Here is a 13,337-nt window from a genome sequence, read left to right on the forward strand (position 1 = left end):
CCACAATGATTTTTAAGAAAAGTGTTAATGAAAGCTTGCATATACCATCCATCAAATTATCTAATAACAAATCCAATGTCAAAGTTTATGCCTCAGAATTATTTTGTGGTTTGTAGGGGCACTTAGAGGTTTTAATAGTGACTGGCCAGTGACCTATATTCAGATGTGCCAGAGGGGACCAAGCTGAGCCCCTGACATATCTGAATGCATGCTCTCTATGACCAATCAATAATCCATTATCACTGCACTCTAACAATACACACGCTGTGTATCGTTTAGGCTTATATGGGACAGTTTAAGACTCCAATATAATGCTCATGCAATTTAGACAACTTAGATATTTTGCACATCTAAAATACATTTTAGGGCTTTTGGATGATAATTCTATAATCCGGTTGCCAAGCGGTGTCACACTAAAGTGAGAACCAGGTCAGTATTATGACCAAAAGAAATCCCAAATCCCTCTAATCCTACATCTTGGCAAAGTACTTCTTACACCTTGCCTGATTTTTGACTGACCACTTAAGCAGTGCAAGAAAAGGAATTGGGTTAAAGGCAATGAACCTTAAACCTCCCCACTTTACACGCTACTATCCCATTAAACTGCTGTTCCAATACTCTAATCAACTTACAAACAGCCTGCTTTGCCCTCTACCACAAAAACACAAAGACAGAAAAATTTCCAGTATTATCATTTGAAACAAGGAATCCCTGTGAGCCGTTTAGCACAGCATAACCCAATTTTGTGTATTTATATAAAAATGGGTTGATGTTGGGTCTCCTTCATTCTCTTTGAATTGATTTTGTATTGTATTGACAGAGTGGAGCTGGTCTTGGATTTCTAACACTGCTGCTCCCCTGCTGGACGGCAGTAACGCTGCTTTCTCTACAGTGAGAGGGAGTTTGTGGCTCTATGAATACCACTTGCACTGTAGCTGTCCAGCACAGGAAGTAGGTCTGTATTAATGTCTTGTAAAGTCTTGTGGTCTTAGTATGTTATTGCTATAAATCAGCTGATGATATCATCCTATAATTGGCTCAGGTTTCATTGTCTGATTCTCATCATATAAAAAGCAGCATAATTACATGCTTATGACTGTTTATATCATTAATAACTTGCATGTACGTCCATAAAGCAGTCTTATTATATTTTCCATGATACATCATTTAAATAGATTTGTATCTCTGTAGCAATAACTGAAATAATCAATATTTTTATTGTACCCATTTTGTTACATTCTTGCTACTGTATCTATCAAACTTTGACTTTAAGATGTAATTTATTTATTTATTCATTGATGTATTTTTGTGATTGATTGTTTCAATTTAGTTTTACGTTTACAGTTTTAGGTTTGTATATAAACATCTGCCTCTTTAACTAAAGCCCATGTGCACACTCACAATCTTGAATTGAATGGTTTATTATAAAGAATTGTGCATTCTTTTGCACAGCTGAAAAGGTTTTAAATTGTATTAAACCCTATATCAAAAATTTGAAAATAAATCATTTTCATTTTTCATTTTATTGTAGATAGCTATATTTGGAGTCATGAAAGTGATTTTTTTTTTTCTGTTTGTTTTAATTTATTTATTTAATTTAGGTTTTGTTTACATGTTTGTGAGCTGCTACAGATTTCCATATAGCCACTGATCACTATTTCCACTGATCTACTGATACCGTGTGTATGTAGGCTGTGTAAGTATGTATCTCCTTAATAAATAATCAGTGTCTGGGATGTTGATAGTATTTTGTCCTGATAGCCAGATTTGTTTTATTCACAAAAATATGAAGGAAACAAACAAACAAACAAAAACACACTGCATCTGTTTTCTCCCTGCTGAAAGTGAGAGCTTTTGCTGTCAATCTGCGGCTGGGTGGATGGTTAAGTAGGCGGGGTTTGTGTGTCTGTGTGGGCGGGGTTTCCGCTAAACTCTGGGTTAGGTTGATTCACTATCGATCATTGGGGAAAGACGGGGCTAGATTTCCTTGTGGCGGAGAAATCTGATGTGTAGGGAACATGAATTGGGCGATTGCGGGGCGCAGATTAATTTTAGCTCGTTAACAGATTTTTTTCGGACTGATTGTATTCACCGAATACAAATGAAATAGCACTTTTCTCCCGTGCTCCAAGAAGAAGTGTTTTGGATCGGACTTGCCAAAATCACTACTTTGTTTATCTTACGGACGGTTTGTGTTACCTAAAAGTAGTCGCGTCTTAAGAGAGGTACGCGTCCCGACGGTACGTGAAGTTCGGAGCAGCGAGGCCTGATCTCTTGATCCGTGGAGTACTCTCGAGTCCCTCTGGATGGATGGATGGGTATGGGGAGAGCAGGACCTTACTACCCCGGGGCTGAGCGCCTCATCTCTCCGCTACTGCATCTGCTAGTGCTGTGCACCCTCTCCTCTCTCACTCACATAGGTAAACACTGTCTTAACACTTTATGCATGATTTATTGAACGTAAACAAGTTAAATATCTACTAAAACACCTTTAAAAAGTTGTTTTTGTCTTGAGGGGATGTTTAATTCTCACTTGTATAAATATAGAGTTGTATTTACTATTATGATAGTGCTGGTTAATATACATACAGTATATATCCTCAAAAAAAAACCAGTGGATTCTAGTTCGTATGACAGTTTTACAGTCTGGGGCAGTGTCCTTCATCCTTGTCTTCTTGCACAGTTATTGTAGCTTTATTTCCAATAAATGAAGTGCATTGATCTACGCATCCCTCTTGCGCTTGACTGGACTGGGTGCTTTTCAAAGGAAATTAAATATATATGAGTGATCATAATATTAATTAATTTCGATTCGTATTCAGGGGTGATTGTTTGATTCGCTTTTATTTGTTTGATTTTATGATGGCAGACAGCTGTCAGTTGCAGTAAGGAGGTGATCATTTGTTCACGTCCATCTTTTGGTCTGTTTTATTATTTATTTAGGGTTTTGCATATTGATAAATGTTTAAAAAAAAAATTTAAGTACTCCTCAGTTATAGTAAGCAAAACGATTTGTTTGTTTATCTGTGTATTTATTAACTAATTCCAGTTTTTTGTTGTTGTTTGTTTGTGCCATTGACCAGTTGGGACAGTCTTAAATGATCTTGTTGAAATGGGGTTGGCTTCTGAGCAGGAGACTGTGAATGCTACACATTTGGTGCCCTGTTTTCACTTGGCACCTTGTCAAGTGCTCCACTTTGGGTGTCCTGGCCGTAGACTGTGTTAATGCCATTGTGAATTAAGAGGATATGGAATGCTGCTGGGTGTCCATTGAGCAGTCACACCTTCATAATTAATTTAACATGGACCCCGGGCAGTCAGGCATTATGCACATTGCTATTCTTCAATGAGGGAAAAAATGTATATGGCTCAACCTAAATGTATATTTTTATTATTATTTTTTAAACATCATTTCAGAAGAAATAAGCAAAATGTTCCATAAATGTATTAGTATTTTATATTGAGCATGAAATGTACTTAGTTTGACCATTCCAAGTGTCTGTCCGTCTCATGCTCTTGATTGGCTTCAGTTTTCGACAGCTGTACATGTTTGCTTTCTTTTCAGTGACAATATACTGAAGTTGTAATATAATATATAGAGATCTGTGATATATTTTGAATGTTTCATTTGATAAGGATATCATTTTTAAATAAGGAATGTAGTATTAAAGAAAACATACATACAAAACAGTCATCTTTTTATAAAAATTTTTATAGCAACTGGATGCTTGCTGTTCTTTGATTTCATCTTCGGCTATTAAATCTGGCTGTATTGTCTCTCAATTGGTTTAGTCCCAAATATACATCTACCCCTCGGTGGTATTTGATTGGATTATAATTTTGGCAGAAGCGAGAGACAGTTGCAGCTGTTCAGATTCTTTTTTCTTTTTGTTTTCATTCTCTCTCTGTCTCTGTCTTTTCTCATGTCTGGAATAGTGCTTTATTGTTTAATGATTGTATGATTTTACAGACTACCTGTAAAAAGGTGCCTTTTAAAATGTTTTAATAGATTCTTTTGTGGTTTACTATGATAAATCTTACTATTACTTACTAAAATTATTGCACCATGATTTCTTTTTTATTTGTTTTATGCTGAAGCAAGGCTATGAAAAGCTTGAAAGGCTCACAAAGCAGCATATTAAAGCAGATTCTAAAGTTCAGTGCAGCACAGTATGTGCTCAACATTTAAAGCTGGAGATGTCGTTTAGACATTGAGTCTTGTAAACCCCACTGCTTTCTCCAGATCTTCACGTTGACTCCTGGAGAAGGCGTGGGCCTGTTGACCTCTCTGCCCTGGCCAAATTCCACATCTTGAAATTTCACTCCGCACACACTCTTTGGGCCCCTCTACAGCTGAGAATGGCTGCTCAAACGGCAGGCCACCCTGAGAAAATATTTCCAACGACTTAATAGCAACAAGGGTGTTCAGTGTGCTCAAATCGAGATGGATCACCCCAGCAGCAGGATCGCAGAAATGAACCGAACCTGTGAAATCAACATGTGTTTTCTCTCCATCCTATGATTTATAGTGCCTTTGTATTCTTTAGAAGAAGAATATGCACCCTCTGATAATTTTATATTTTATTTATCTGATATTATAGATTCATTAACTATAAACATTTTTATTTATTTAGGTTTGTGTATATTTTAGGATTTGCCTTACATTAAACCCCTTTATGAAGTGATTCAAATGATTCTTTCTTATAGATTTCTGGCATTTCAGAGTTTAAGTTAAACATTTGTCAGGACACTGAGGCATTCTAACACAAAGTGTGATTTTTTATTTATTTATTTTTTCCCTCATCTGCCACTAGCTTAGGATCTGCTGCCCCCAACTGGGGGTCCCCTAAGACAGTCCTCGCAAAGTGTTTTTCACAGAAGATGTAGTCAGAAAGATTTAAGGAAAATCAATCTATTCTGCTCTTTTTGAGGGTATGACTGGGAATTCAGTTGCACCAGCTTTTAAGGGGATTGTCAGGTGACGAGTTTCAACAAGGGGCCTGCAAAAACAACCAGGATCGCTGTGAATTAGATTATGGACGGGTGGCAGATTTGTCGCTTTACTTCATGCACTGAAAGCACACACATGTGTAGAGTTTCCACCCAGATACCACCCTGTTCCTCACAAAATATCATAGATTTAAAAACAGAAAGCCTTCCCAACACCTCACGCCATGCTGCTTAGAGAAACAATGGAGGCACATGCATTCGATGGACGACCAGGTCACATATGGGCTCCATGAAAAGCCTCTCTGTTTCTCCGTGATATGTAGGACATACCTACCTAATGCGGTTACGTTCGCAGCACGGCCTTTGTGGTTTCATACCCTTGCCCATTTACCAGGGTCACGATTCTTTGTTTTCGAGCAAACGGCTGTTTGTTGGTCCTTGGATATTACTTGGTGCGCATCTGCTTGGAGCATCCGCTCAGACTATAAATGGGAATGTGCCGGAGATGGCTTTGTCTTGCATGCCTTGCCAAGTATTTGAGTTTTTTTGTTCTGGTACAGATGTCACTGGAGCCTTGCCTGATAAAACACAGCGGGAGGTGGATGGGAGCGGGGACTGCCTTTTTCCTCTCCTTTCCAGCCAATGTCTTTCCAGCACAACATCAACATGGCTTCAGCCAGGCTACCGTATTGTCTTACAGCGTGTTACTGAAACCCAGTCTAGCCCGTGCTTTGTCATGCCTCTTCTCCTCCAGCGCCGACTGCAGATCTGATCCACTACAGCACTCCGCGTCATCTGATAATCAAATCAGATGCATTTGAATCCACTGCGGTCGGAGTTATTGGCTTGGCAGGCAGAAATGGGTGGCCCTGACTGTGTAAGATAGAGTCATCACAAGCATGTTAATGGAGAGGCTGCAGCTGATATCAGATTAGGACAGCATCTCTGAGCTAATGCAATTGGGCTGCACTCAAAAGTGAGGCATTAAGACTCTAAGTGATGCACTGTGGAGGCTGTTGTCCATCCCTGGGAGATGTTGTTCTGCTTGTGCCATGTCACTGGTGGCTAACCGGGACGTGACGACAAGATCTTGAGTGTATTTTCGACAACAAGTGTGTATGAAACCATAAAGGTGTCATTGGGTCGACTCCAAGTGAAGTAGTATTCAAAGAAAACACTTTTAATTGCTACACTATGACCACACCCTAATGACACTTTGAGGTAAATAGTTGCATGTAGTTTGCATGCAATGACTCTTTTGTGCTTACAAGCACATGTGCTGGCTTTTTGTGGCCAGAAAAGCCTCCTGTGCTCTTTTACTTATTTGAAGTGCCGTTTAATTTGATTTTATTGCAGCCATAAGCATTCTCCTTTGTAGATAACAGGAGGCTTCACACCCTGGTTGAGCCGACTGTTAATGTTTCGAGACCATAATGTAAAACACACACAGAGTCACGCCGTGAGGAAAAGCACAGTCCACTTGCACACCTTATTATGGTTAAGCAGTTTAAACTGGTTTATGACATGAGTAACAACAATAGATGTTAGAGTATTTGTGCGCCTTTGTTCATAGTTTATGTGTTCAACAACTGCTTAAGTCAGTATTCTTTTAAGTGTCTAGTTTAAAATGTATGCCAAATGTTCTCTTTGAATTACTGTTGGTTTTATATGGTTTTGAAACACTTTTGTACCATTTTCAAGACGTTTTTCAGTTTTAAATGCTATGTGGTATAACAAATTAAGTAAAAATTCCTGACATATTTTTCTTGCAAAGTGAATACATTATGAGTGTACTGTACACAAAAGGTTTTTTAAATATAATTTTAAGGTAAAGTGTATTTTTATAAATCTCATGAATTCATAAAAATATGATATACTTATACGACGACATTTTGCAATCTGAAACTGTCATTTAAAAGGTCAAATTGTCTGCTATTTTAGGTTTTTTGACCTTGAGAAGGTCATGGATCGTTTCTAAAATATAAAAAAAAAAAATTCAGCAATTTGCTTGTACCACGCAACTTTATTAGTGACACCACCTGACTCTGATGAGCAGTTATTTCAAATATAAATAATATTATATCAAAACTGCTTCAATGTCCTTCATTGATTTTTTAAAGGATTAGAAATAACATATCATGTCAAACCATTTAATAAGATTTTTTTTAACTCTTTTCTCTCTCTCTCTCTCGCTCTCTTTATTATTGTATCATGATGACTTTTTTTTTTTTAGCAAATATTTAATTGAAATTAAAAACATGCTCATTATTGAAGAGGTGTATTCAAGCGATCATTATATATGTGATTAAAATGATTTTTTCAAGTTGGTTTTCTGAAATGAAGTTTCTTTGTGTCGTGTCTCAGGTGAGAGCCAGGCCCAGACCCCGCAGTGCCGTATCCAGAAGTGCACCACTGACTTTGTCTCTCTCACTTCTCATCTTAACCCTTCACTGGATGGCTTTGATATTGAGTTCTGCAAGGCGCTGCGAGCCTATTCCGCCTGCACCCAGCGCACATCCAAGAGCTGCAGGGGTAACCTGGTCTTCCACTCTGCCATGCTGGGCATCAGTGACCTCATGAGCCAGAGGAACTGCTCCAAAGACGGCCCCACGTCGTCTACCCATCCCGTCATCCCTATTGAGCCATGCAACTATCACAGCCGTCATCACCAAGCATCACGGCCCGGAACAGGGACTGGGGCTCCAGAGCACCCACGACCAACCTACCTGTTCTGTGGCCTGTTTGGGGACCCTCATCTTAGAACTTTCAAAGACCATTTTCAGACCTGTAAGGTTGAAGGGGCATGGCCCCTCATTGATAACAATTACCTGTCAGTGCAGGTCACAAATGTTCCAGTGGTATACGGATCCAGTGCCACAGCAACCAATAAGGTGAGTCGTTTTCTTATTTATTATAGAACTATTTTGTCTTTTTTTTAATGTGGAGAATTATTTGCTAATTTCTTTGGAAAAAGTTGATTCGTTTGTCAGAAGTGTCTCAGACATGCAGCATATGTTGCACAATATGAAAAATAAAGGTTTGTAGGACGTCACTTTATAATTTAGTGCATTACAGTGTTGTTAATGTTAACTAAAACTAAAACCAAAATTAAAAGTAACATTGTGCACTTACTTTTTTAATGGTATGAACACATCTTCTTTTGTGTTCCATAGAAAATAAAAAATCATAAGCTGTTTGTTTTAAAGTGTATTAAAATGTGTAGTTTTCGTTAATTGGAATAAAGCTAAAATGAAACTCAAATTTAAAAAACTCAACCGAAAATTACAAATGTTGCCTTGACAACTAACTGAAAATAAATAAGTTGAAGTTTTAAAATTAATAAAACTAAACTGAAATATGAGTAAAACTAAATAAAAACAAACAAACAAAAAATGGCAAAAACACATAAATTGAAACTGAAAATACAAAAATAAAAGATATTAAAATAGGAATAAATATTAAAATAGTTTATGAATAATAGTAAAATAATACCTGTTCATAAGCTTTGAACTAACAATAAATATTTTTTTTTTTTACAGAATTTATTAATCAGGTTAATTTGATAATTTTGTATTCATTGTTAACTCACATTAATTGAAAATGTTAATTTATACAAATTATTCATATTTTTCATAATGTTAGAAATTAGCATTAACCAATTCAAACAGATCCTTTAAAAAATGTATTGCTCATTATTTCAGAGCTTGAAACTTTTGAGCAGAAGTTTTCCTTTTTTATTTCTAATAAAAATCGTAAAATGTTTGTACGTTGTGCAATGTTGCATTGTTTTTATCTTTGTTTGAAGTGTATGGTGTCTCTCTATATGGAAAAGATTATCAGAAAGAGCTGCAGAAAGCAGATAAGACTTATAACTCTCAACTTTGACCAAGAATTCACAGGTGCAAGTTAAACAAAGCAAACAGCTCTAGTCTTATGACTTACACTTGTGACCAACGTGTCTGTGAAATTCTAATATTATTAATGACTGAATGAAGCCTGGGCTGTGGCATGACCCATAATAAGATCACTTTGAAAGAAGCCTCTGTCTTCATTTCTCCTAGCGTGGGACTTAAAGTCAAACACTCAAAACAAACCCGCTTATACACACCCATTTCAAATCTGCTGATGCAGAATATTGACTGCTGGCGATCATGTTTACAGATTTTTATAACCTGAAGTAGCTGGAAGCTTGTGAATATCACAGCCTGAGCAGACTGCAATCATCAGATACTTGCTTTTCCTTCTCAAGTTTAAACAGCTGAGCTCATCAATGGACAGATGTGGCTTCAAATGCTAAGTTTGGCCACCGATGCTAATTACTTCTCATTTGACCCCTTGACCTTGAAGGTGGGGAGCCATTATTAAACATTTGCAAGTAATTATTAGCACACACTGCTTAACTGAGGCCTTTTCAGCTGCCTCACCTTATGGCCAACTGGTCATCATTTTTCATCCTTGTCCTGTGTACAAAGCTGCTATTCATCCGCCGCTAATGTAACACCACACTTCTTGTTAGCCAGTGCTTTTGCTTCCCACAAGTCTTAGAGTTTCACAGTATAAGGACTGTATACTGGCTGCATTTTATAGTTAACACTTACAGGGCGAAAGGGTTTGCGGATCTGTAAATACCTGTAATATTCTAAACAACTGTCGTATACAGATCTTCTTGTTTTATCACGATAGAGTAATTCTAGTTACTAGTTCTAGTTACATAAAACAGCTTTTGTCCTTTAAAGGTGAATTGTGTAATTATTTTCATCATTTAAAAACATTCTTATATCCTAGTCTAATATGCAGGGAGTAAAAAGGCCATTTGTAGGTTGATTGCTCCAAAAACTAACACTGTGGTGCTATCAAAACATTCCTCTGTTTGTTGACCAGAGCAACATTGACTCAACCAATGGTATGTGTTTGTGGCGAGACTATCTATATGTCCAGCTAATGGCAGATATGGAGAATGTTCAGGAAACCAGTCATTATTTTGGCAATTCCCATTTGTTATTACAGAGGTAAAGATATACTGATGAAATAAAATATTTGGTAGTGGTGGGGTTGGGCTACAGATAAAGAGCACATTTTGGTGGGTCTGAATAACAGTATTATTAATAATAATAATGCATGTTTTTATTGTTGTAATCTTTCGATAATTTAGTTGTAACTTTTTTATGTTACAAAATGTATCCATATTGATATTGGTCATAAAAAGCAAATCAGATATTCTCAGCTGCTGGTGCAGAATATTTGCTCTTCACCATCAAAGCTGCAATAAATAAAAGTAACACCAGATCTATTCTTCTGAATTTTGATATATTAGAGTGAAAAAGATAATCAAAAAACTCAAGCAGACTAAATGATTGGTGAAGTCCAGCAGTCTGTTGTTTCACCAGAAGATCTAGTTGTGACAGTTTGATTTAAAGAAAAATGGAAACATGCATGAATTAATCATCACAATAAGATCAATAACATGCGTTTAGAAAATAGATATGGTGAATATCCATTTAATGTCAATGAATGTTTTTAGTGCATATTGGAGTTTTTAACTATGCCCTCTGTACTTCTTTTAAGATCACAATAATCTTCAAACCATACCAAGAATGCACGGACCAGAAGGTCTACCAGGCCGTAACAGACGACCTTCCAGCCGCTTTTGTGGACGGCACCATCAGCGGGGGCGATAGTGAGACCCGCAGCATCTGGATCCTGGAGAAGTCACCGGGTCAGCACGTAGAGATCCACGCCGCGTACATCGGTGTCACCATCATCATACGCCAGCAGGGCCGTTACCTGACGCTAGCCGTGCGAATGCCGGAAGAGTTTGCCATGTCCTTCGACGAAACGCAGGACCTGCAGCTCTGCATGAACGGTTGTCCCACTTCAGAACGCATCGACCAAGAGGGACATCTTCAGCTGCCCATGCTGGGCCTCCAGCAAGCAAGCTTTCAGCAGCAGGCGAGGGTCGAAGCCCAGAGAGGGCTCTTCACCCTCGAAAGCGCCTCCAGGAAGTGCAGGGAGCAACTGGAGGTTAAGGACATCTATTTCCACTCCTGCGTGTTTGACCTGCTCACCACAGGAGATGCGAACTTCACCACTGCTGCCTACTATGCCCTGAAGGACATGGAGACTCTGCACCCCAAGAGGGAGCACTGGCATATTTTCCCTAACTCAGCCACTGGGCTGAGGCCGTTTTCAATGCTCATCAATGCACTGCTAACCAGCTTCCTCATCACTGTGCTTTTATAATGTGTACAGTGTTTTGATAACTGTTTCGAAGAAGAAAACCAGACTGTAAAAAGTCAGTACTCTGAGGTACTTTGTATATACTGCCTGTGTGGAGAATGAATGTTAGAATACGAACCTTCATTAGACTGTACATTTTGTGTAAGTCATGTTTTCAAGAGAGCTGAATATTGTAGATTTTTGTGAGTAACTTTTTTGAGATTTCATGTTTTTTGTCCTCAGGAGGGGAAATCTTAATGGAAGCACTTTATTTTTCTTTTCTTTTTTTTTTGGTTTTTGCAACTAGAAAACAGTGTTCCACGGAACCAGTGCTCAATAATTGAAAACTCTCTGTGCTTTTTCTTTGATACATTTCTGTAGGCCTCTATACAGATCTTGCTCTGTAGAACCGTGTTAAACAGATTTCACAATGTGGCTGGCGTAGTTATTGTGTGCTAGAGGTTTAAAGAAGGATCATGTTGACTAGACTTTCACTTTATCTGTGTTTTTAGTTCTGGTACTCAGCTGTGGAGTCACGCTGATCAGCAAAAACAAAGTGAAGAATTCAGGCAAATGCAGCAAACGTAGGTTGAAGTGCACTTAAGTCAGAAATTAAAATTGAAGTGTTTCTGTTGTTGAACATGGGCATTTTTGGGTATTGGAATTTCAGCCCATTTTATAAATGACAATCAGAATTTTAGTTTGGTACAAAGTCTACCTAATGTACGACACAAAACATCAATCCTGAAGAGTGCGTTTTAGAGACACCAAAATATTTATGCTAAAAGTTTCATCTAATTTTCATAGTCAGTGAGCAAACAGTGCTAAAGTGGGCCATGTATCATTTCTAGTCTGAGTTGTAGCATCTTCTGGAATGCCTTCTTGCAAGATTACATTTATTAGCTTTCTCACTTTGCCAAACAAATATTTACTATCTGTTCAAAGTGTTAAGTTCCCTCAAATCCTTGTTTTATCCTAGACCAAATATATGACGCAGAAGCAACACACATATCTGATATTTTTGCCAGACGTACTGTCAGCTTCCCTATACGTTTTATTTAGCCAAAAATGATGGTGTTGTATTGTGATGTTCCGCAAGCCAGTGCCATAAATCAACTCAAGTCAGAAATATGTTCAATGGAATTGTTTTTTTGACCCAGCAAGCATTTTAACAGTTATTTCGTCAGTCAGAAGTGCAACTTGAGCCGTGGTTCTTTTGCTGTCTGCACATCAGCAGTGATTTCATTCAGAGAGCTTTCAAAGCAAATGAAGGATATTCAGAAACACTTATGTCTCTATTTACTTTGAGTGTGGCATTTGGCCTGGTGGACACACAATTCATTTGATGAAATCGAATTGTATACCTTCTGGACCTTACTGTCCAACTGCTACGGAAGCCATGCCGACACTCCTGATACAGGCGTTTCAATACCAAGACTTGCTACTGTAGAGACGTCATTGTTTAACTACTGCCAGTGCTGAAGAGCTGCTACAATACTGTGACAAGTGTAATCGATTGTATTTGGAACACTGGGAGTTTCGCAGGCAGTGAATTGGCCGAATCCGAAACAGGATCATCTGATTGGCCAACTGACCTTAATCAGTGTACAGTGGGGGTTTTTTTTCTTTTCTTTTTTTTTTTTCTTAAATACTAGAACAAGGCGTCAGTGCAATTAATTAGCTGCAATGGAAAGCCTTCATCCTGTGTTTTTGCATTTCGCATTTGATCTTGTGATCTCTTACCTTTGTTGTGAACATTGTTTTTGTAAAGAGTGACTGCTCAATGTTTATACTTAAATTATTTATGAAATATAGTGTCTTGTTAGAGAAGTTAAGCTCATACTCTTGCTGTTGAAAAAAGTTTGAGATGTGATTGTACTGCCACCTAGTGGGTCACCATTGTTACATCAGTGTTTTAGTATTGTACGGATGCTGTTCAAAAAAAGAAAAGAAAAAGTGTGTTATTTAAAACAATAAATGAAAAATACATAAATGCTCTGGCTTTATTTATTTTTTTACACATTTAATTTGTGGTTAATTGCCATATACATTCATTGGCTTGTACATTTGCATTTAGTAATTTAGTAGACTTGCATCCAAAGCAAGAACACAAGGCAATGCAACACAGTACAAGTATATCTAACAGACCAAAAGTATCATTGTACAACACT

The 13,337-nt window shown here is 37.7% G+C and overlaps 1 protein-coding gene across 1 annotated transcript; it reads left to right on the plus strand.

Annotated features, from left to right (window-relative positions):
- Window positions 1–1,945: 1,945 nt before the first annotated feature.
- rgmb (repulsive guidance molecule BMP co-receptor b) lies at window positions 1,946–13,122 on the plus strand. The gene is made up of 3 exons (XM_059550099.1): window positions 1,946–2,420; window positions 7,315–7,841; window positions 10,516–13,122. The coding sequence occupies exons 1-3, from the start codon at window positions 2,315–2,317 to the stop codon at window positions 11,188–11,190; spliced, it is 1,308 nt and encodes a 435-aa protein (XP_059406082.1). The 5' UTR covers window positions 1,946–2,314; the 3' UTR covers window positions 11,191–13,122.
- The last annotated feature ends 215 nt before the right edge of the window (window positions 13,123–13,337 follow it).

The sequence above is a fragment of the Carassius carassius genome, chromosome 5, assembly GCF_963082965.1.
Source record: "Carassius carassius chromosome 5, fCarCar2.1, whole genome shotgun sequence".
NCBI lineage: Eukaryota > Metazoa > Chordata > Actinopteri > Cypriniformes > Cyprinidae > Carassius > Carassius carassius.